The sequence below is a fragment of the Trichechus manatus genome, unplaced genomic scaffold (assembly GCF_000243295.1).
Source record: "Trichechus manatus latirostris isolate Lorelei unplaced genomic scaffold, TriManLat1.0 scaffold00041, whole genome shotgun sequence".
Classification (NCBI taxonomy): domain Eukaryota; kingdom Metazoa; phylum Chordata; class Mammalia; order Sirenia; family Trichechidae; genus Trichechus; species Trichechus manatus.
The window spans coordinates 4,879,711-4,906,110 of record NW_004443977.1 but is presented as its reverse complement, the minus strand read 5'-3'; the positions used below and the strand labels follow the sequence as shown (position 1 = coordinate 4,906,110).

The 26,400-nt window shown below is 37.6% G+C and overlaps 1 protein-coding gene across 1 annotated transcript in view; it reads right to left on the bottom strand.

The window, feature by feature from the left end:
* SPAG16 (sperm associated antigen 16) overlaps positions 1-26,400 on the bottom strand; it is a 999,944-nt gene that overhangs the window by 487,492 nt on the left and 486,052 nt on the right. The window contains exon 11 of the mRNA XM_004376284.2: positions 1,492-1,635. Within this exon, the coding sequence (XP_004376341.1) occupies positions 1,492-1,635 (144 nt within the window). The remainder of the gene's footprint in view (positions 1-1,491; positions 1,636-26,400) is intronic.

The window sequence follows — 26,400 nt, the reverse complement described above, 5'->3', positions numbered from 1 at the left end:
AAAAAAAGTTATTATTTTTTAAATAATATTTTGTAAATATTAGTAGGGTTCTCGCCTCAGAACACACTAGATTCTTCCAGCTATATTAATTATTTTAAAATTATTAGACAGATATTAATTGAGCACATATTATATACCCACCATTGTGTAAGGAAGTAAGAATTATCACCCTCGAGATTTTTAGAGGGTGGTAGAGAAATATACAAGGAAATACATGTTTGCAATAGGATGTGTTAAGTTTTACAACAGGCTTGTCATGTGAATTCTTTCTTACCTTCATTTTATAGATGGGGATGCTAGGGACCAAAGGTCATATGCTATTATGTGGTAGTCTTGAGATAAAAACTTAGGTTTGTGTGATGTCAAAGCCCACAAGCTTTATTAGTATGTCCTACTGCCTTCAAGGATTGTGGTTGGCCAAGGGGTTCGGAGTTCACCCAGGACAGATACTAACCCAAACATGTTCAGGAAAGATTCTTAGAGGAGGTGATTGATGGCTGAACACATTGGATATGGAAGTAGTAACCTATTCCTGGCGTCCACCTTCTTAAGGGGAGTAAATAAAATAATATACACTCTAGGGGAGGCCTTATTGGTTCAGAGATTGGGTATGATTAAGTTTACAGACAATAGGGCATTATCTTTGGCTGCTAAGCTAAAGATGGATGGGAAATGCTATCAACTTTGACATAAACCTCAGAAATCCTGATTTAAGAGGTCTCCTCTCTCTGTTTTGTTTTCCTGACTAACTTCTTAAGATTCAGAATCAAAAGGCATTTGTTCTGTGTGCTGGGGGGAGGTAGGGAAGGAAAAAGACTTTTGTGTCCCCATGGAACAGCTTAGAAACTGCACAAGAATGATGGGTCACCAAAAGTGATTAGGCCAGAGAGTATTAGAAAAAAGTCAGATCCAAGAATGCTACAAATGTGAAGTATGATGTTTAACAATTTTCTTCCCTCCGTGCCCTTGGTCTTTTGGGCACAAAAATTCAGTGACTTTTAAAAATCACGGGGCTCAGTGCTTTCAGTAATGCTTTGTTCTTTCTAATATCTCGAGTGTCACTGAATTTTTAAAAAAATTGATCACTGCCTTCTGATCCTTTTTGGTAGATAACTTAATTTTAAAGGGAAAATCTGCAAGATTGACAGAGGCAAAGTAAACACCGGCATGCATTATTGACTAGAAATCTGTGTGCCTTGTCAGAGTTTGTGAGCACAAAGAACATTAACAAGGCTTGTCCTAGGAAGCTTATTACTCTTGTTAAATGCATCAGCATGTGGACTAAGTGATACATATACCAAATACCAAAAGCAATCAATCTAAAGTCAATATAATGAAAACCAAAGGAACGTTTATCTACATGTTTAGAGACTCAGTGGAGGGTGTGGTGTTGCAGAGAGAAAAGCTTCCTCAAATCCAGCTGAGAGGAAGAAGCAAACAAGCGCTTTCCCTGGAGGGATTAGACTCGCCCAGGAAGTTGAGTGTACTGACCTGGGATGGAAGCAACAGTCGGAAATCCAGTCTGTGTGGCCCAATCCAGTAAGAAGCACTATGCCTTCTGGGAGGCCCACCAACTTCCAGAGGCGGTCCTCGCCACATGACACTAAGATTTCTTTGCGCGGATGCATGGCGATGCTGTACAAGGAGAGAGAAGGAGAAGCGAGTTATAGGGGATGACAGCAAACGGCTTTACAATGTGAATAAATGAAATGGCAGTAATTATCCTCTTTAGCAAGGCAGGACAGTTCATAGAGTGTTGGCCCAGAAATCAGAGGTACCAGGTTCTACATCCTGGCTGTAGCTAGAACTCTGACCTCCATCAGTCTAATTAACTTCACTATATTTGTCTTTCCTCATTTGTGAAAAGCTGTGGTTGGTTTAAGTGATCACTCATGTCTAATTCTGGTTTGAAGAAAATATTTTAGAGAATGAAAGTTACATCTATGGCAATTCTGTGTTAGGATATTTGGGCCAGTGGCTCTACATATTGTAGAAAATAAAAATTCTTTTCAGACCAAAGTATGTCTTAAACCAGGCATTATCCAGGAAAGGAACAGGAACCATAATCACATTATCACAGTTCTGTAATAAATACTATAGATGAAACATTAACTCCATGGCGCACTATCTACACAAAGTGAAGAAACTCAAATTCTGTGCTAATATACCACTTAAACTGGCTTCAATCAATGCGCAGTACACAAATTACGGTAATGAATTCAGGCTACATAAGGCAATTCCCACTCTGTAAAGGCATAGAGGGAAATGAGAAAGGAGTAGGTAAAAATAATGATTAACACATTAAGCACTATTATTTGCACCAGACTATAATAATTTTGGTGATTTAAATAATTGGAGCTAACCTATTCTAAAATCAAGAGTCTACAGGGTTAATGTCTGGTATTTTATCTATGCAATGCGTTGATCTTATTTATATAGAGTTTTGTCTATGCCTTATGATGTGATGGGAACAAATGTGTCCAATGTTAAGCACCTATTAAAATAGCCTAAACATTAGCAACAAATTGTTCTGTTTCCAACTTGGTTATCTTAACTCAGACACATAATACATTTACAAGCCTATGCAGTGAAGTAAAACAAATAATGACTTAAAAAATAGAAATTGCACATTCATTTCTCATACAGTCCATTCTGTTAGTAGCCTTGATCCTTTCTTCTACAGTACGGACTTTAGTTTTCCCAAAGAAATAATGGCCCCAATATATACCTTTATGGGTAACTCCAGGGCTTACATGAAAATAAAAAATTTTCTCATTATTGATCCTTTCCATTAATACTATTGAACACCAACATTATGAACTAAAAAATTATTTTACTGCATTATACCTAAGCTTTTGGAAATCTGCTGGGTTAGTGTTGTAAGCAGCCCGCTCATAGCCACATACACAATGAGCAGAGCCTTCTTTCTAGTGAAACATTGTTTCATTTTTCTCCAGAACTTTGCTGCTCAGAATAAACACAGTGGAAGGGAAATTATTCATTTTGCAATTCATCATAATGTTGGTTTGTGACTTTCTGAAGGCCAATTCAGGAAAGGAATTTATTACAGCTCAAACTGGGTAGAGGATACATTTATAGAACTTAATTAGATGAAAAATATGATGAGAGGTAAAAAATGTCAGATTGGAATGAATTCTAAATTCAAATACACACAAGAAGGCAAACCAAATCCTTGAAGCTACTGAGTATGATGTATGTTGGCTCATAGCTCTCCTGGCAGACACATGCACACTTGACTAGATGAAAAATTACCCTCTTTAAGTGAAGATAACTAAAATCATTGATGTCTTTATAAAGTTTGAAAGATAACTTTCCAAAATGACTTTTGTGAAGGGAGCTATTTGTAGAAGGGAAAAAATATAAACACAAAACCCACTGGTGGCTAATCAGTTTTATAAGTGTTTTCCTGTACTCTCCTCATCCCCTCCACTTGGGGGCCTCCTCCATACCACCTGCACTTGCTCCACTCTCCATCAACTGATCCTCCTGATCATACTCGCTTGTTGCTTTGCCCTTATATTCCTTTTCTAACACTGGCTCCTTTCTGTATCTCTCTCATCTGTAAATTGCTTTTTTTTAAATTACTCTGCAAAAATTTCAATCAGGCACCAATATTCTTCTCTTCAAAGACTATAATATTTCACTTCATCCATGAAATGGACTTTAAGTGAGCAGAAATATTTCCAGCACATGTAGGATAGAACTTAAGACTCTGATAGCAATCAGTCGATAAAGACCTTTTATTGAGTTATTCATTGAATAAGCCCATCATCAAAGACTGAGTCATAATGATAAAAATCCTTAATCAAGAGTTGCACATTCCAGCTCAGCTCAATCTGTATAGGATATGACCAAGATGGGGAACACAAGTTAAGGGCCTTGGACCAGAAATATTTCCCCAGATACAGCAGTTCGGTGTTATTACCAATTCTATATTGAGGAACTGGCATTTGTAATCATTATCATTATCATCCATCAGTGGTAATGATAACTAACACTGTTTGAAAACTTAATGTGTGCCAGACCTTGTGCTACATGCTTGATTCTCAGAAGTGAAATAGAAGCTCCTGAGGGTAAGGCTTTATGTCTGTTTTGTTCATAGCTGTATCCTCAACATCTAAACCGTGACTGACACATAGTAGCTATACAACATATTTGTCCAATATGTGATTAACTGATCTTGATACTATTACTATTGCTATTTTATGACTAAGCAAACAGAAGCTGAGAAATTATGTAAATTATGCAAACTGTATTTGGTAAAGGATGAAGGCCAAACTCGAGTCCAAAGCTTTCTAGCACTGAAGCTCATGACCTTATCTACCATCTCCCAGTATTGTGTGTATTATAATCATCAGTAATTCTCATTATAGAGCTTGGCGATGATCACTGATATCCCTGATAAATGTTTAAGCCATTTGGTGATGATTAAACCCTGAGTTAAAGACCCCTCTAGGTATTGTCAGGGTATATGTCAAAGCTGGGTACCACATGAAACAATAGTCTTAAAATAGTTAGAAGACCCTACTCTTCAGTTAAGATGCTTTGGTGCTGTAGGGGAAACTAGGTGAGCAGCAACCCTCCTGAAATCTTGTCTTCATAAGGCTTCTGCTCTGATGTGCCACATGCTGCACTTAATAGGCTCTTTATTTTGTTCTTTCGTGTTAATAGTATGAGCCTTGCGTTATACTTCAAGTTGTTAGAAGGCATTGACTTCATATTCATATATTTTTATTGAGCACTCTATAAATAATAAATGTAGAAAAATATTTAATAACTGTTGATTATCTTGTTCTATAGGCTTTTTTTTTTCGGAGCTCTGGTGGCACAGTGGTTAAGAGATCGGCTGCTGACTGAGAGGTCAGTGGTTCCAATCCACCAGCCATTCCTTGGAAACCATATGGAGCGGTTCTACTCTGTCCTATAGGGTTGCTATGAGCCAGAATCAACTCAACAGCAACAGGTTTTTATAGGCTTTTATTTTACTGGGAATTTCCACAGTATACCCAGGTCTCACCTTTAACCATTCTGCTTATTTCTGAATCAGTCTTTTGAAAAAATGTGAAGAAAAAGAATAATAACAAACACTTTCTAGAAGTCAGCCCCTGATTCCAAAATCACATGCATTAACTCATTTAATGATCACAATACCCGTTCAATTCAGTCTACCATTATTTATACATTTTGCAAATGGGGAACTGGGGCAAAGAGAAGTTAAGTTACTTCTAAGGTCAGGGAGCAAGAAGAAGTAGAGCCAGGTTATGAACTTGGGCAGATTGTCTCCAGAGTCCATGCCTCTCAATAGAGTTAGCTCAGAATATCAATTTCCCTTTCTTTTTTTTAGATAGCAATAAGAGCAGAATCCAGGCAGAATGTTGTCTTATTTCTGTCTTGGATATTGGTTAAGATGCATTTTGAAGTCTCTAAAGAACTGATTATTGTTTTAGTCATTTTCTAACTACATGGAAATGTTACGATTATCGTTACTTGTTATTTTCTGGAGGTAGAGCACTGGCTAGAAACAGGGTGATAGAGGAATGAATCAAAGATTGAGAACAGAGCACTTACGATCTAAAGCAGGTGTTGGTGAACTTTTTTGTAAAGAGTCAGATAGTAAATATTTTAGGCTTGTGGGCTATATGCCCTCTATCACAACTATTCAACTCTGTTGTTGTAACATGAAAGCAGCCACAGACAATATGTAAATTAATGAAAAAGACTGTGTTCCAACAAAACCTTATTTACCAAAAGCAGGTGGAGGGCCAGATTTGGCCTGTTGGCCATAGTTTGCTAACCCCTGGTGTAAGGCCTTTGTATGGTGTGGAGAGTATGGCCTCTGGAGTGTATGTGAGTTTGAACTCTTGCTCCAGTGTTTACTAGTTAGGTTTCCTTGGATATGTTACTTCACCAGCCTTTACTCAGATTTCTCATCTGAAAAACGGAATAATGTAAAATTGATCTCATAGGTTTGTTGTGAGAGTTCAATAGGTTAATGCACGTAAATTGCTTACAACAGTGTTAGACACACAATAAAAACTCAGTGAACACTATCATAATGAAAACAGACAGGGTCCCTGAGGCCAGCCTGATTAGATTTGAAGCATGCCTACACCTTAAAAGCTGATTGCTTTAGGTAATCTCTCAGCCTCAGTTTCCTCATTTGTGAAAAAGGAGTAATAGTAAGACTGATTTATAGGGGTGTTGTGAGGATAAAATAGTTGATATATGTAAAGTTCTTAGAAATATATCTGAACTTGATCAGCCATCCATAAATATTAGCTACTATTATTATTATTCAACATTATTGTACTTCATTGTAACCTGGACCTTCATATAATTAACTTCAATAGTTCATACATGTCTCTTTTAAAGAACATGGATAACAAACATACTACCTAAAACTGTAGATATGTAAATGATGTTTCCTTGTGGTTATGACAGACATTGAACCTTGCTATGTTTTATTTGATGTCAAATCCCCTGACAAAAACGTAGCTCCCATAAATACTTATACAAGTGAACATAAGGAAGGTTTAGGTTGTTCCTTTCATGATACAATTTTCAGGAATGCACTGAGGGAAACAGTGAACAGTATGTACCTACTCACGCCTACCCTTGCCTTTATGTTTGCACCCAGCAGGAGTGGTTGCTGACCATGAGAAAAGGCCCTGTGAGGCCCTGGGCATGCCAGGGTGAAGATGGCATGATTCCTCTCCTCAAGTTCTATCCACAAATAGGTGCCCTCTTGTAATAATAAAAAACAAACAAACAAAAAACAGTTGTCATTGAGTTGATTCCGACTCAATGGAATTTTAATTCTCGCAGATGTCTTTCAGAAGTTCTAATTAATAAGAACAATGAGCTCTTACTTAACTCCTTTCTGGCACCTGCCCTAAGTGCCACAAAGTCATTTTACTTTAAACGTTGAATATAAGGTTTCTGCTTCCTTTTAACTTACTATTAATTATAATTACAAGATTCAAAGACAAAGGCTCTGTCACCTCATTCCTAAGTTAATAAGCTTGTGACTAGGGTGAAAATAGCACAGAAAAACTTCTTCGGGATTGAAAAAAAAAAGTGTAGGTGAATACTACATCCTGCTTCTTTCAAGTCATGTCTGGATGCAGTATCCATAAAATGTTTTGTTAAACAATATACTAGTCATGTTACATAAAACATTATGTTCTGACACAGATTTTCTCTTTTATAATAGAACACATTCCTCATAATAGACCACATGTTATATACTTCAAAAGATCTTCTCTCTAATTGAAATTGTTCTTTCCAGTGGTAGTGTAACACAAAGGTATTTTGGAGGGAAAATGTGTAGGTGTATAGTGAACCCTATTAATTATCAGAAGAGTCGGTGACATAAACACCACCGTTAGACTTTTTTTCTAAAGGGAAGAATATTAATCTAAAAAAAAAGATTGTCACAAGGAAGACTAATTAGATACCCTTGTCTTCACTTGAGGTTATTCATGATTGTAAAATATTTCCTTCACTTCAATTCACAGGCTCTAATTATTTCCAACACAGAAGATGCACGGTGGGTTGAAAATAAATCAATATCAAAATGTGTGCCCCATGAACATAAGGTGATCACTCATCTACCTGTCCTTAAAAACAACACACACTCACACATCACATATGCTTTTATCCAGCTCAAAAGGACAAAGATATTTAAGTGTTGCCGGACTGCTGCTCAACTAATAATTACCTTGTATTTGGATGCACCTCAGGATTTATAGAACATTCTAACATGTATCTTCTTTTTTTCTCATTATTTCAACAAATATGTATTGAAAGCTTACTGTATGGTATGCAAAATCGACAGGGGCATTGCTCTCAGGGAGCTTACATCTGAATTGGGAGAGACAGATAACAACAAAAAAATAAGCAAATAAAATAACTCAGCTACAAAGAAAACATAACAAAGAGATACAGTAAGGATTGGAGGAAGAGTGTTCTTTTCAGTGAGGTGGTCAGGGGAGTCCTCACTGAAAACATGATATTCTAGCTGAGACCAGAATGGCAAAAGGGAGGCATCTTTAGGATAATCTGGGGGCAGATAGTCTCAGACATGGGTAACTGCAATAGCCAAGGCTGAGAGAAACTGGCATGTTCAAGGGACATGAAGAAGGATGGGGTGACTGAAGATGGCAAGCAAGGAGGACTGTGTTGAGGATGGGTGAATAGCAAGAGGAGGGCAAGGCCCAGATCATGCAGGGCCTCATAGCTGAGGTTTAGCCTAAGTTCACAGAATGGCTTTAAATAGGGAGTAGTATATGATTGGTATTTTTTATAAAGCTCTCTTTGGCTGATGTGTGGAAACGGAAAGTGGGGAACAAGAGAGCAAACCGGGACACTAGGAGTCTATAGTCAAAGATTTCATTTTAGTTGAATACAAAATCAACACCTATGGAAGCAGTAGTCAAGAAATCAAAAGACTCATTGCATTGGGCAAATCTGCAGCAAAAGACCTCTTTAAAGTGTTAAAAAGCAAAGATGTCACCTTGAAGACTAAGATGCCCCTGACCCAAGCCATGTTTTCGATCGCCTCATATGCATGGGAAAGCTGGACAATGACTACGGAAGACCAAAGAAAAACTGATGCCTTTGAATTGTGGTGTTGGTGAAGGATATTGAACATACCATGGACTTCCAAAAGAACGAACAAATCTGTCTTGGAAGAAATACAACCAGAATGCTCCTTAGAAACAAGGATGGTGAGACTATGTCTCACATACTTTGGACATATCAGGAAGAATCAGTCCCTGGATAAGGACATCAAACTTGGTAAAGTAGAAGGTCAGCAAAAAAAGAGGAAGACCCTTGATGAAATGGATCGACACAGTGGCTGCAACAATGTGTTCAAGCATAACCATGATTGTGAGGATGGCGCAGGGCCAGGCAGTGTTTCCTTCTGTTGTATGTAGGGTCGTTATGAGTTGGAACCAACTGGATGGTACCTAACAACAACAGGAATCTACAGTAGTAACCCAATAATAATGGCTTTAGATCCATTTAACCTACAGCTGCTCATTATTATGACAGATGCCACTTCACTATATTCACATTCTTACCACTATCTTTAGGAAAAGTTGGAGCCCTGGTGGCACAGTGATTAAGAGCTATGGCTGCTAACCAAAAGGTGAGCAGTTCAAATCCCCCAACCATTCCTCGGAAACCCTATGGGGCAGTTCTACTATGTCCCATGGGTCGCTACAAGTCAGAGTGAACTCAACAGCAATGGGCTTGGGTTTTTTAGTCAGGAAAAGTTAACTTGTAGTCATTCTTATCAATAAAGAAAATGAAACAATTAAGTGTGCTTTAAAAAAGTGCTAACATAAAATGCAGTGCAAGTCATAAATGCATGCACCAAACACATTAATTAGAAATCTGTCAAAATAAGATATTGGGCCTCATTTATTTTCAGAAGTCAGCTAAGAAAAGGTGAAAAAATTGAATCTTAATATGTCTCTGGCACTTTAAGTTTTAAAAGCTGTCATATATTTTATTCAAAGCAGAGTAGGACTTATATTGCCTGGGTCTGAGGAGTAGTACTTGCCTTTAATTTTTACTAAATTGGTGGGGAATTTTATTCTACCCACCACACATGGGGTTGCTATGAGTTGGAATCAACTTGACAGAACCCAACAATAACATATAACATTATAACCTTCATCCATAATATCAGTTTACAAATGCAACCCAAATCCATTTTAACATGATATAAATTGTTTGGTCTTTCTTACTCCATATAAAACAGTAGTTCCACACAACTTTCCATAAACTTGTGTTTTATTCTTAAATTAGATATCAAAGTTTTATACTTTTAAACAAAGTTTTATTCAAAATATACTGCTATATAGGAAAAGTCTTCAGAATAGATAAAAATCAACTTTTAGCTAACTTTCATGGATTGAATTGTGTCTCCCCAAATTATGTGTCAACTTGGTTAGGCCATGATTCCCAGTATTGTGTGATTGTCCTCCATTTTGTGATTGTAACTTTATGTTAAAGAGAATTAGGGTGAGATTGTAACACCCTTACTAAGGTCACATCCCTGATCCAATGCAAAGGGAGTTTCCCTGGTGTGTCGCTTGCACCACCTTTTATCTTATACCTCATACAACCAAGATAGCAGTGCCATGAGCAAAGCACATCCTTTCGTCCTGGAGTTCCTGTGCAGAGAAGCTCCTAGTCCAGGGAAAGATTGATGACAAAGATCTTCCTCCAGAGCTGACAGAGAAAGCCTTCCCCTGGAGCTGACACCCTGAATTTGGACTTCTAGCCTACTAGACTGTGGGAAAGAAATTTCTCTTTGTTGAAGCTAACCATTTGTGGCATTTCTGTTATAGCAGCACTAGATGACTAAGACACTGACCTTAATTAAATTACCTGTTGAATAAATAATGGTGATATTCTTTTTATTCTTTTTTAACTTTTTTGATAGTAGTATAAAGGTGGAGCCCTGGCATTGCAGTAGTTAACAGCCTGGCTGCTAACCAAATAGTTGGCAGTTTGAATCCACCAGCTGCTCCTTGGAAACTCTATGGGGGAGTTCTACTCTGTCCTGTAGGGTCGCTATGAGCGGGAATTGACTCGACAGCAATGGGTTTGATTTTTTTCTTTTGTTTTGTTTTGTATAAAGGTACTAGTATAAATGCTCTTTTGGAATTTATTTGTTTTTTACAAGAAAAAAATCCTCCAACACATACAAAAATAATTATTTCTCACCAACACTTTTAACTCAAAAGTCATTTATGAAAAGTAAGCATATACTCAAATATGCAGTCTAATAATGTTTCAAAATGCACCCCTGCCCAAAACTCTCCAATCTGCCCACTTTTCCTCAAACTTTTTTTACACAGTTTGAATTTCTTCATTTCACCCCTGTGGAGATCGTCCACTTTGGTGAGGCCAAAAGCCAGGCCATTTCCCGATTATATTCCAAATGAAAATTATTAAGACCTGTGGCCATGAACAAATACATATAACTATATTATGTTTCTGTTCCCCCCCCCCAAAATTCTGATATTATTTATCCTGTTCACTTCATTTCACTCTTGTAGGAATCAAATAAAACAAAATTTATGAAGGGGCACTCTTAATCTGAACAATATCATATCCATTCTCTCCAGAAAATATACTTTGAAAAAAAAAAAAAAAGACCATCTCAAAATGTACAGTGTCAACTGCAGGAAACTTATAAACTGCAAAAAGATTTGAAGTCAGGCCCTGCTATTTTGGTAATTGGAAAGAGGAAGATCATAGAAACAGGTTAACTACTTTAAGATTTATGAAAATGTCTCCTGGAATATTCTTGCTGCCACAGCAGCGGAACATTTTATGCTACATAGTTTTATACACACTATGCTTCATGTTATGAAATCGCTGTGGTTCTTTATGGTTTAACAAGTTTGGGAAGTTACGTTACACATTTATGTTCTTAAGAAACCCATTTCAATAAAAAAGTTTATTTCGTGTTTCAGCAATTTACAAGAATTTTGCTTTGCTATGAATACAAAATTTTTCATTTCACATCTCCTCAGTATACTGGTGACACAGAGTAGATTCTTTTTTAAACTAAAGTCAAACTTCCTCAAGGTAAGGGCTCTATCAGAAAAATCTTTTTCATAGAAAGCTGTTTAGAACTATAGCCAATATATAATTTAGGATTAATTGGAAGAATTACTACTTAAAATATGGTAGTGAAGTACATTTACATATAGTCAGAATATAAGCATAATATTTTAGTACAGAATTATGTACAGAGCATGGCCCAGTTCATTAGGAACCACCAAACCAATGTGATGATTGTGATATTTAAATATTGACAACTTTTTTGGTACCTATTTGATAAATAAATTAGAAAATTAGAAAGCCAAAATTAATTCTTTATAGCTGTTTTATAATTTAAAAGTACTCAGTAAAATTCAGCTCTTTTTCACAGAGAAAAATTTGGAATTCAAGTTACACATATAGAAATTAACATTATATACTATATCTATAGTTGTTGTTAGGTGCCTCTGAGTCGACTTTGACTCATAGCGACCCCATGTAACAGAATAGAACTGTCACATAGATAAATATACAGTTCTATACTGCTTCTATACTGAAAAAATGCCCTAAGATGAGAGAAAGTTTACATCAGCATGCCTCATTTGTGTCACAGGCCACGTGCCAGGACTGACAGGGACAAGACGAAGGGGACTAATCTCTGAGTTTGGGACTAAGTGTATGTAGCTAGTGACGCTGGTGAAGAAAGCTGAAGAGCTGCAATGGGTAAGCCTCAGGGTCAGTTTCAAATGAGTGAGGCTGAAGAATCAAAGGGTGGGGCCAACCCAAAGGGACAGAAGTATGAACTGAGATTATAAAAATACCTCAATAAAACTGTTTAAACACACACACATACATATTAATAACTTGAATTTAGGCATGGAAATCAAATGTCTACGGCCAGAATTGATTAATACAATGAAAAGTACAAGTCTAAGGAGAGGAATTAGGTGCCCAGTTGGGTCAGGGTGGGAACTGATGAACACATAAGAGTGTGGAGCACAAGTCCAAGAGAGATAATAAGTAGCCAGAAAAAAGTTCAAACAATGACAAATCAAGAAAAGCAAGGGACATACATGAAATGGGTCCTGATAATTTGCCATGCAGTAGGATGCTGCATAATGTTATTTTATCTCCATGTATTTATCTTTGCATCAAAATGCTGCCAACATCTTGCTTCTACTCCATGGGAAAGAAACAAAAATAAAGAGGTGGGTATTGACTCCTTTTTTTATTCTCAACTAATCTTTTTGGGTTAAAAATAAAGGAGGGGAGGGGCACAGTGAGCAACAGGCAGCAACCTGCTTAAGATCTCAGACAAGCATTCGAGCTTGTATTTTCACCCAGCACAATACCACATTCAGTTAAAACACGAGTGACTCCATGGATATGCAATTACTTGCTTTATTATCTGCCCCGAGTTCTACAAAGTTCATTGTGAGAAATAAAATGTATGTACCGTTCCCAATTTTCTAAAGCACACAGCTTAATCAATCCTCCTTTTATGTATTACTCAAATTACTACCCTTATGGCAGACTTCAATGTGCAAAACACAGGCCCTTCTGGAAATTATTCAAAGCTTCCCCTATAACATATGGCTCTGTCTCCAGTTACTTTTTGCATTTTGTACCTCTATGTGTGTGTGTGTGTGTGTGTGTGTGTGTGTGTGTGTATAGCTTGTTTGTATTAACTATGGTTAAGAATCTAAGTAGCTATGAAAACATAAAATATCAACAATTTTAAAACTTTTCTTCTAAAATTAGTAAATGTGGCCCTCAGAATAAATTCCAAATCGAGAAGCGCCACACCATCTCTCTGTGGCAAAGATCAGAAAAACTAAGTCAAACGGAGTCACATGTCAATCCTGCAACCCTAAGCATCAAATGAAGAGGTAAAGAACTCAGCCAAGCACTGAATGGAATAAGAAACTGACTGAGAACAGAGAGCGAGGAGAGATACACGCAGAGGTCCCCTATCAGCTAACGCAGCACGGATCTGCCATCTTGGACATGTATCAGAGATCAGCAAACAGGCGGTATGAGAAAGCAGCTTCACAGAGCTTCCAGCAGGAGACAGAACAACCAGTAACCAGTGATATATTCTTTCCCACCCCCCATCCTTCTTCACCCTCACTTAGCTTCCTCTGCTCCCTGCAGTCACAGTCTCTTGGCTGGGAAACACAAGCTGCACCCCGATGTCGCTTGGATTCCACCCGCCCACACTGGTCAGCTCACTGAGTGCCTTTTGTTGGCTGCTGGTGTTGCTTTTTTCTGCCTCTTTAGATTTCTTCCTTACCTCTCAACACCTCCCCCTCCTCTCTCTCAAATACCTGGCTCCTTGCACCATCTTTGCTTCTTCCTGAAAGCCTGAGAAACACGACTTGAATATAAAACTGCTTCCCGGCCGTGCCTCCATGCTGGTGGGGCCCCCAGGACTTTTTTTGTTTGTTTGCTCTGATTTGTTCTGTTTTGATTTGTTTGTTTTCTTTTTCTTTTCTCGGCTTGGGAGCTTCTTCTAGCCGGACAGTACCACATGGCTTGGAAGCTACTCCCTTACTCTGCACAGAAGCACAGGGACATCCCTGGGGGCTTTTCTTTTTTCTTTTTTTTGGTTCTTTGTTTTGTTTTCTTCTCTCTTATTCCCTTTCTGTCCTTCTTCATTTCCAGTTTCTCAAGTTATTCATATTTTTCTCTTACCCTTTTTCTTTTTTTTTCTTTTTGTTTTTCCTCATTTCTGTTTCTCATCTCTTCACTCCAACAGCAAGCTCCCTTAGCACTCTTTTTTGTTTGTGTGTATATTTTTGGCTCCTGATCCTCTCTCCTCTCTCTCATCTTTTCCATATCCATGTTAGCTCCCCACATCACAATCTACCCCCTCCTTCCTGCCTACCTGCACCGTGTGCTGAACATCATACTCCCAAGCAGCACAGGCATGGTCTACTGGAACCTGCCCTGCACTGATTCCTGGTCCGCACTGTCAGTCCTGGTACATGCCACAAACAACTCATCCCAGCAACTCCCCTTCAGCTGGACCTGCCCTGCTGTACCATACCTGAGTGACTGATCCTGCACATTGGAGAAGGAGGTGAAGTTTCATGCCCACAGATGAGCAAAGAACAAAGAATGCACAGCCCGCCTGCTCAGACATAACCAAATAAAACAAAAAGCAGGACAAAACAAACAAATTTACAATCAATAAATGAGGAAAATAACCACTGAATGCCCCGAAAAAAGCAGACAATATCAAAACATTTACAAAAACAGGACAGAACGGTTCCAGCAGGCACCAAAATAAAACACCAGATGACCTTCCAGTAGAAGAAAAGGCACTAGACCTAACTGATCCGGAATTCAAATCTCTAATATTTGGAATTATCCAAGAGTTGAAGCAAAAAGCAGACAAAAATGAGGAAAAAATAGACAAATTCATGGAAAAGACAGACAAACTCATGGAAAATACAGAAAAATGGAAGAATTCAAGAAAATAATACAGGAACAAACTGCTAAAATAAATTCATAACTAGAAATCATACAAAAACAACAATCAGAAATCCAAAAGATAAATGACAAGATTTCAGAAATGGACAGTGTCATAGAAGGGCTATGGAGACGGTGTGAAACGATGGAAGACAGGATCGGCGAAATTGAAGACAAACACTTAGATACAACTCTGTTTGAGGAAAAATCAGAAAAAAGAACAAAGAAAAATGAAGAAACCCTGAAAATTATGTGAGATACAATCAAAAGCAAAAATCTGCAAGTGATCGGAGTTCCAGAATAAGGGAAGAATCAGAAAACACAGAGAGGATCATTGAAGAATTGCTGACAGAAAACTTCCCCAATATCATGAAAAATGAAAAGCTGACCATCCAGGAAGCTCAACGAACCCCAAATAGGATAGACCCCAAAAGAAAATCACCAAGGCATATCATAATCACACTTGCTAAAACCAAAGACAGACAAAGAATCCTGAGAGCAGCTTGAGAAAAACAAAAAGTCACATACAGAGGAGAAACATAAGACTAATCTCGGATTATTCGGCAGAAACCATGTAGGCAAGAGGGAATGGGATGACATATATAAAACCTTGAAAGAAAAAAATTGCCAGCCAAGAATAATATATCCTGCAAAACTCTTGTTCAAATATGATAGTGAAATTAGGTCATTTCCAGATAAACAGAAATTAAGGGACTATGTAAAAATCAAACCAAACTTACAAGACATATTAAAGGGAGTCTTTTGATCTGAGAACAAACAACATCAGACCACAGGCTGAATCTAGGACACAGGATTGTACTAGCAAGATACCAACCTAGGAAATGAACTCTTAAGGACTATGCAAAGCCAAAAGAGTTACAACAGGGAACTAGAGAGGTTAATCTGTAAATGACAATGGCATCAGAACAATAAAAGAGGGAATAAACGGTGTAGGTATAGAACCTTCTAACGGAGAGGAAGGCAAAGTGATACGAAGTAATAATAGACTGGTTCAAATCTAGGAAGATAAGGGTAAATTTCAAGTAACCACAAAGAAAGCTAACAAACCTACTCATCAAAATAAAGAAGAAAAACATAAAGTCTCAGGAAAAACAAAACCTACAAAAACAAAAGAAATGAAAAAAAAAATCCACGAACAAAAGGAACTCAGCACAGGTGAGTAAGAGGAACAAAGAAAAATGTCAGCACCACAAAAAAAGCACTACAAAATACAATCCTAGGACTATATCCTAGAGAAATAAGAGCGGTCACATGAATAGACACACGCACACCCATATTCATTGCAGCACTGTTCACAATAGCAAAATGATGGAAACAACCTAGATGGCCATCAACAGATGAATGGATAAACAAACTATGGTACATAAACACAATGGAGTATTAGCAATGATAAAAAACAATGATGAATCTGTGAAGCACCTCATAATATGGATGATACTGGAGGACATCATGCTGAGTAAAATGAGTCAATCACAAAAGGACAAATATTGTATGAGACCTCTACTGTAAAAACTCATGTAAATGTTTACACACAAAAAGAAACAATCTGTTGGTTACTAGGGATGGGAGGGTGCGGGGGGAATAAACAGACAATAGATAAGTGGTAACTTTCGTGAAGGGTAAGACAGTACACAATACTGGGGAAGCCAGCACAACTTGTACAAGGAAAGGTCAGGGAAGCTCCATAGACACATCTAAAATCACTGAGGGACTGAATTGCTGGGTGGAGGGCTGTGGGGACCATGGTCTCGGGGAACATCTAGCTCAATTGGCATAACAGTTTATAAAGTCGATGTTCTACATTCTACCTTGGTGAGTAGTGTCTGGGGTCTTAAAAGCCTGTGAGCAGCCATCTAAGATACTCCACTGGTCTCACCGCTTCCGGAGCAAGGGAGAATGAAAAGAACAAGATACAAGGAAAAGATTAGTCCAAAGAACTAATGGACCACAACTACCACCACCTCCACCAGACTGAGTCCAGTACAGCTAGATGGTGCCTGGCTACCACTGACTGCTCTGACCAGGATTACAATAGAGGGTCCTGGACAGAGCTGGAAAAGGATGTAGAACAAAATTCTAACTCACAAAAAAAAAAGACTAGATTTACTGGCCTGACAGACTGGAGAAACCCCGAGAGTATGGCTCCCGGACACCCTTTTAGCTCAGTGGTGAAGTCACTCCTGAAGTTCACCATTCAGCCAGGGATTGGATTGCCTCATAAAACAAAATGGGACTAACGAGGCACAGCAGTCCAGGGACAAGGACTAGAAGGCAGGAGGGGACAGGAAAGCTGGTGATAGGGAACCCAAGTGTTGACATGTCGTGGAGTTTTTAACCATTGTCATAGAACAATATGTGTACTGACTGTTTAATGAGAAACTATTTGTTCTGCAAACTTCATCTAAGGTACAAAAAAAAAATCATCTATGTGAGATCAAACTGACAATAGCAACTCAAAAGGTTTGATGGGAAGCCTAGGGGGCAGTGAGTTGAAGATAACAGTGATGGAATAATTTGGAAAAGGATAGTGAGAATAGCAGCAAAACTGGAAGAATGTAATTGATGTCACTGAATTGCACATGTAGAAACTTTCAAAATGGTGTAACTTTGGCTATGTATATTTTCACCAAAAAAAGGTCCTCCAAGATCGAGAAGGGAGAGTGTTAACATCTCATGGGGTTGTTAACCAATGTCATAAAACAATATGTGTACTGACTGTTTAATGAGAAACTATTTGTTCTGTAAACCTTCATCTAAAGTACAATAAAAAAATTGAAAAAAAAAAAGAATAAATTCCAAATTCCTTATCTTGGATTAAAGACACTCAAATTAGTTTAAAAAAAAAAAAAAAGAATAGCATATGAATTTGATTTTTTAATATAGTTTTTACAAGGGAAAGTTTATGCTGTCTTATAAATTATAATATTTAGAGTCATAATCACTGAACATTCTAGCCAGGACTCCTCATTTGAACGTATATTCTATTATAGATGATCTGTGAAAAACGTTCAGTTCCAGGTTGGCTGTCCATTGTCAAGTAGTATATTTTTGGGTCACATTCTATAGAATGTAAAGATTAGCTTCAACTAATCTATACTGCTATGTATGCAAACTTATTATATCCTATGACAACCTTTAATTTGGTAAGAAAATACACTTTAAATAGAAGAATATCACATATAGATGAATGACTACAAATCATTTAAAAATATTATTAATGTATTTAGCTTCCTGCCATTGGTAAAGATAGTCAAAACTCTTCCATAGCTTTGAATATTTAAAAATAATTTTTGTTTTTTTGTATCCTACATCTTACTCGTAAATCAGTTAGCACTTATTCACAATACTATAAATTGAAGATTTCACTAATCAAGAAAGCAAAGAGAATATAAAACAGCTTTTATTTGTTATTGGGCTTATAATCTGAGGTATTTAATTTTGCCTTCTGAAAACTGGTGAACATTGTGAACATTATACAAAATGATATATTTTTCCATTTTTATGTGAATTATTTTTCCCCAATAATCTTTTACCTGTTAAAAATTCCAAAACAGTTTGCTGTAAGTCCCTGCAGACTTGTTAGAAATCAAAGTTCATTGAAATCACTGTTTTCATTCCTTTCTATCAATTATAGTTCCTCTTTATCAATTACCATAATTTCCCTATAATTTTTTTTTATTCTTTGTTTTTGATTTCATCTTTTCTATCTGATCTTCGAATGTTAATTAGGGTGAGACGGAACTCTTGCATTGGATACTCCTTTCACCTAACTTTTTTCTACCCATATTTCAGGTTTTGTTTGGTCAGGCAACCGAGATATTGAAAATGTCAAGAGCAGGAGAAAACTGTTATGCAAAATGAGTATTCCCTGTTCTAACCCTCTGCTCTCTGACAGCCTGAAGATATGAGGACAGCAATTAGAAGGCAACTAGCTCTTTGACCTTTCCTATTCCTAATACTACTGCCACCCAAACCTGCTGATCTGAATCATGAACAATCAATGCCTTTTGCAAATGGCCTTAAATAATTAAAACTGTTAAAATTTATACATTATAAAAGATTGGTGGGGGAAGCCTCTCATTAGGTCTTATGCTTTTATAATGAGGAACTTCCTTTAAGGGTTACATTCCCGGCCTCTCTCGACCACCTCATTCACTCCTTTCAAGGATGCAGGAAAAACTTATCTGTATGGCGATTTTGGAGTAAAAGCTAGTTTCATAATGTTCAGCTCGTTCTGCCTCTGTCTCTTCCCTGGACCAGCCTGCCTACAGTGAACGTTCGTTTTCAGCTCTTCCATGTTGTCCATTGCAAGGAGATGTCCCTGTGTTGGCCAACCATGGTTCAGCATATCTGTGCCTGCATAGATTAGCCCATTTAAAACCTCCCCTCAAAAAAAACAAAAACCCCAAAAATGCTTTTTTATAATATTATTTCTATACAGTACTTTCAAATTTCTTAACAAATTTGTTTTTCTCATTTTAAACCACACAATAACCCAAAACCAAACCCACTGCCGTTGAGTTGATTCTGACTCACAGCTACCCTACAGGAGAGGGTAGAACTGCCCCATAGGGTTTCCAAGGCTGCAAATCTTTACAGAAGCAGATTGCCATATCTTTCTCCTATGGAGTGGCTGGTAGGTTCAAACTGCAGACCTTTCAGTTAGCAGCCTAGCGCTTTAACTACAGTAGGGCCACCAGGGCTTCTTAACCACACAATAAACCAAAAGCAAAACAAAACAAAACCCATTGCTGGTCCAGTCAATTCAGACTCATAGCAACCCTACAGGACAGAGTAGAACTGCCCCCTAGGGTTTCCAAGGAGCACCTGGTAGATTTGAACTGCTGAACTTTTGGTTAGCAGCTGTAGCTCTTAACCACTACACCACCAGGGTTTCCAACCACACAGTAGTGGGTGTTAAATGTCCTTTCAATTTCCTTAATATCCAAAGCCCTCAAACTTCTGCAACAGTGCTAGTCCTATATATAGTGTTGGTGCTGTCAGTCTATTTAATGCTCACAGGAAGTCCCTAATGAAAAGAAGTGATGAATGGGTTCTTGCTTCATACCAACCCACCCAAAGAACTTCTCTACAAATTTTCTTTTAATAAGTTAGTTTATAGTCAAAGGCTGTAAAAGATCTGAAACTACTGATCAGTATTTTTCTGCTGTAGGTAACACAATTGTTGGTTCTTTCTTCTGACAAAAATAATACGTCCTTTCCCTTTCTTCATCATAGCTAATCATGACAATTCATAATTTTTACAGAGGAAAACATACAGGAGTGATGGTAACTGTCATTCTATACAAACATTCCTAATAATCTTAAACAATGGTAAAATAATCTCAAAGGCATCTAAGAATATATTTCCCAAGGTAAATTAGTTTTGCAGCTCTCCCTGGCAATACAGAAAACTTATATGTTATCATCAGGGAAATGTTTATCTCATCATTCAATTCACATGTCGAAGGAGATAAACATACTATATTAACAACTTATTTGTCAATGCACTGTTGTCCCACAATAGCTAGTTTGGAATGATATTAACAAAATAAGTAATTATAGTTTGGCAATCAATGCATTTAACCTAATGTATTTACAGTCTTATTTTAACAAGCTATTCCCTTCTTTGGAAACCTATCTAAATGGCAAGATATATAAATAGAATTGAATGATTATATACAAATTGTATATTCAATTTTTTTCTGTAAAAAATGGACATTTTATCTCGTCATTAAATGAGCCACAAAAAAAAAACACCAAAAAATAAATAAAATCGTATAATTCTGGAGACTGCTAAGAAATAAATCTGCTTCAAAAATATGCAAAATGTAAGTACACTATAATAACGTGTTCCTCAGATTCATTTCATAGTCCCTTGCTTGTAGTACTAATACAGTAGCTGCATCTCTATATGAATGAATTAGATTGTGGAAGAATCCAAAGGGAAGAAATAAAAGTATAATCCTCAGAACAAAATCCACCGTTCTAAACTCATTTATTACAAAGAGTTTTACAATGCTTCCAAATCTTATTAGCCCTAAGAAAGGTTACATGAGGAAGACCTATTTTACAAGGCTATAGACATGAAACATGAATGCTTAATTATGAATTTAAAAAATCATCTACTAATTATATCCAATCCCACTTTATGCCAGTATAATATCCTTTTTCTTACCATTAAGAGAAAAATGAATTCTAAAGAATGTAGAGATTCAGAGAATTTTTTTCCTATAACTTAGATTTAGTTATATAAATATTTGTGTCACCAAGCAAAAGCTGTGAAACATTAATGTACAGAATTTATTATGGAGTTTGAAGGTCTAATAATGGTCTAATAATGCAGGTATAATTTGACACAATGAATGTGGCTATAATTACATTCTACAGGAAAGACTATTCTCTGTACTTAAAAAATAAGTCTTCAATTACCAAATAAGCTGTATTATATTTCAGTAACAATGTAACTCCACTTTAGACTTGAAAAATAATGAAACCTTGAAAACACATCAACAAGTAAGTCAAAACTACAAGCTTGAAAAGAGTAATGCTAAGACCATGCAAATTATTATTGCAGTTAAGTGATGTTCAAATTTTAACTTTATTTTCATTCAAGTGATCATCTCACTCAGTTTATTAAGGAATAGGTTTCTTTTGTACGAAAAAAAAAAAAAAAAGACACCAACATCCTTCAGGCAAATAGGCAAGCAATTAAGTAGACCAAGGATCTAAAACGAATGTAAATTCCCTTTTTCCCCTAGTACCACTTTGTGTGTATAATTCTGAACTACCCTAAGATGTGCCCCATCAGTTCCCCACCAAGTAAAGTAACATTCTGGTCAATGTAAGTCTTTACCTGACATTTCACTTATCCACAGCTGTCATGCTCATGAATATTTTGGGGGGGTTGGGGTATGAAAATAAAGTATACATTTCTTTTTCTCCCTCTCTCCCCCTCTTCCCACCTCCCCGTGCCCACTCTCTCTCATCTTTCTAAAGAGCAACCAACACCCCCCCCCCCAAAAAAAAAGTACTGGCAGTAACTGAATTTTATCAGAACCAAGCAGCCTATTTGAGACAGTAGCAAATGTTATGTTTACCTGCTGAGAAGCATTTCAAAACCTGCTGTGTGCTTAGGCCTTATCAAATCTTCTTTATTGTAATCATTATTATTATAATTTCTGGTCTTAGTTTCCAGTATTCTCCCACCAAACTACACTACTCCTTGATCCTCAAATAAGCACTAATCAACACTGTACTTTACAACCCTATATTTTTGCTTCTGCTGCCACTAGGACTGCCTAGTAAGGCCTGTTGATCCAGATTACAGATGCCATCTTTCATCCCACTAACCGATCCTAGCCCTACTTGAAACTTAGAAATCTTATCTCAAAAATGACCTCTTCCCTGAAGCCTGTCCTGATTTCCTCCAACTGGTTGTACTCCCCCTCATTTAAACCTCAAACATGTTTTCTGTGGACATTTATGGAATTTACCTTACTCTCCTTTGAATGGATCATCTTACCTTCCCAAATTAGTGAAGCGTGATCAAACTTTCTAAAAGTCTAGGTGTTTTTCCAAAGCCAGAAATCGCTGTGTTTGATTTCTCGTTCACCTTTTAAATAATTTATTATTGAAAGGAAAGTTCATGCTAGCTTTTGGCACAGACTGGGGAAAAGTTTCCATTCTATTCTGAGCAGCTCAGTGCCTCCTGAGCAAACTATCAGTTTTTGGTCTCTTATCTAGCATCCAGCTAACTAAACAGGATATCCTCTGGAGGGTTTTATCTGAATTACCAAGATAATTGCCTCAATTCTTTTCTTCATTGGGGTAATAGAGACCAGGCCTAAATATTTTTGTTATTAAAGCTAAGTGATTAAAAATATAAATTCCTTCTCTACTTCATTTCCTATCAATATTTTAATATGCATTCCTAATTTCCAAGTGTGAAAAGATTATCCATATTTGAAACAAAACAAACAAAAAATTGTGGCTTCTTTCACTAATAGCCTGGTTTGGAGGCCCTCAGGAACCTCAAGAGTAATTATAATACTGGAATATGGAAAGCTTGCTGAGCACATGGCTTTTGCTTTAACGATATCGCCAATTTAAATGTGATTTTCCTACGTTTTCTTTTTTTTCTTTCTTCCTTGCATAATAGGAAGAGCCTTTCCTCCGTTTCACCCTCCCCATCTCCTTTCTATAGTTGTTAGCAGGAAGTCACAAGTTTCGTTTCAAAAAAGATGTTTTAAATGGTAGCTCATGAGAAAGTGGGTAATTTTCCACTATAGGATTATGCTGTAGTATAATCAGCCCCTGGAATTTCGTGGATGGATGACATGGTTGGATACATGCCATACACGGTACACATCAACTTCACTGCTGTGCAACAATAATGTCTCCTTCTAGGGTGTGAAATATGTTCTCTTTTAAAGAAACTTCCAATACATAATAAAAAAGATCACATTTTAGAATTGTTGGTTTTGGCTAGATACCATAAGTGACCAAGCTCTCAAAATGTTACAGAATTTTGCAACTTGATTAGCCTCTATAAGTGAAAGAATATTTATTTTAAATCATTGTTATGTCTAAGATCTTGATAGGGAATGTCTATTGAGATATTAGATATTTTCTTAGGAATTGTTTGTGACTCCAATACTTTTTTTTTGTAATAGTGTGAGATAAATGTCTCCTCATATATATGGAGAAGAAAAGAATACATTTTTAATAAGTTTATTAAGATTCTACATTGCAGCATCTTTTTTGAATCAAAGTACAATAAGAACAAAAGACTCAACTAATAATCTGGTGATAGTTTACCATGTCTTTCTGAAGAAGCACTTTGAGGCTCAGTATTTAAATAGCATTGGCAGATGAAGACTTGTGAGATCTACAGTAGAGTTATTCATCATCTGAGAGAAATCCATTTGAATGTATGCTTTGTAGTCAGTGAGACTGACTGCCCACAATCATTCACAACTGTATTTCCCTTTCTTTTTTCCACTACTGAGCTTACAGAGCTAAAGAAAGCTTAGAAAGCCTCCCAGACTATCTTGACAGTAGGAACAACCATGCGACGTAGTTCTGCTCAAGGAGATGTAGGCTGATAATCGAAGATAATCTCCCCAGCTCAAGATCCTTAATTAAATCACATTTCCCAAGTCCTTTTTGCCATGTAAAAAAAAAAAAAGAAAACCCATTGCGGTTGAGTTGATTCTGATTCATAGCAACACTATAGGACAGGGTAGAAATGCCCCATAGGGTTTCCTGGTGGATTCAAACTGGCAACCTTTTGGTTAGCAGCTGTAGCACTGAACCACTATGCTACCCAAGTTCACCACGTAAGGCAGCATTTTTACAGGTTCTGTGGATTAGGATGTAGACATTTTCTGCAGCGGGGGAGGGGGTGGGCATTATTCTGCCTACCACAATATTCTTTTTTTACCTTCAGCAAAAATACATACTGGAATGCTGATGATTTAAACATTGCCATGAAAATAACCCAATGTCCTTAGCTTCAAAATGGCAAAATTATACATGTGCCATAAGGAAAAGTAGATTTTAAAAATCTATAAAATATTTTGAGAGGTAAAAATGATTTTTACATGCTTAAAAGTGACCTTACATAGACAAGATATAGTCTGGCATAATTGGAATTCATTTATGATTTTCATTTTGAAAGAGCATAGAAATTGTTGGGCTATAAATGATGTTTAACATGGATTAGAACATTGCAAAAGAAGCTCTTTTTATACTTGCTCTAAGGAAAAAGACATCTTTAAAGTGCTGAAAAGCAAAGATGGCACTTTGAGGACTAAGGTGTGTCTGACCCAAGCCATGGTATTTTCAATAGCTTCATATGTATGCGAAGCTGAACAATGAATAAATAAGGAAGACATAAGAAAAACTGATGCATTTGAATTATGGTGTTGGTAAAGAATACTGAATATACCCTGGACTGCCAGAAAAACAAATCTATCTTGGCATAAGGACAGTCAGAATGTGAGGATGGCGAGACTTTCTCTCACGTACTTTGGACATGTTATCAGGAGGGACCAGTCTCTGGAGAAGGACATTATGCCTGATAAAGTAGAAGGTTAGTAAAAAAGAGGAAGACCCTCAACAAGATGGATTGCCACAGCAATGATTGTGAGGATGGGGCAGGACTGGGTAGCATTTCGTTCTGTTGTACACGGGGTCACTATGAGTCAGAACTGTCTTGACGGCACCTAACAAAAACAAGGCCTATGCTGTGCGATAGATCACTTTTGTGTGGCATTTCTAGCCATGGTCTTATAACTCCCACCCAAGTGATTAGGTGGGACTGTGTGATAGGGTAATTGTGGCCCACCAAAGGGAATGGTTAAGTTTTGCCATCTCGCTGGGTTTGAAACGAGCCACCCCAGAGGCAGGAAAGAGAAGGGCCCACCACTACCAAGGAAGAAGAGTCAGCGCATCTTTTGGACCTGGGATCCTTGCACTGAGATGCTCCTGGAACCAGGAGACAGAGAACTGTAATGCTAAAGGCAGTGAGAAGCAGCAGCAGAGACCTGACAGCAGAGACCTAGCAGCACAGATTCGGCAGCAGGAGATGCCACAGTGGGCTTCCTGGCCCACGGAGAGAGACAGCTAAGTGCCTTTGGGCAGAGGTCTAGTGCCAAGGAGAGGCATGCTTGTGAGCAGGGCTGAGAAGAGGCTGTCCTGATGGAAGAACTGTATCCTTCAGTGTTCCTGAGTCTAAACTGTAACCTGTTACTTCCCTAATAAACCCCATAATCGTGAGTATGGTCTGTGAGTTCTGTGACCACTGCAGTAAATTACCGAACCCAGTAGAGAGTGCTGTGGGAAGGACTGTTGGTGTCAGAGTTGGTAAAGATGGTGGAGAGACAAGACATGTCTGATCTCCACCTCACAAGAATCAGCCTTGGGCCACTGATCTTGATTCTCCTTCCCCCTTGTGAAGTTAGAGGAGGTCAGACACTGTCCCTACACCATTTTTACAGCTGGTGTCAGAAGCAGAATTCTTTGCAATGCCTTCAAACTCATAAAAGCATGAGACTTTGTAAGAGAAAGAACAAAGAGGCTTGGGAAGTGAAACTTTTGATTATTGGATGGTTGCTTTGGTCGCTGTTGCTTGCAATGGCTGATGGGAAGGTTATGCTGCAGCTGAGGGGAGAGAAGTCTGACCTGGAGTGGCCTGGGGCAAAACTCAGACCAGATAAGCAAGACGATTGTTGGGGGGCCAGGCTCTACTGGTTCCACCCAGCCAGAGGCCCAAGGCCATATGCATATGAATGGGAAGATAGTTACAGGGTG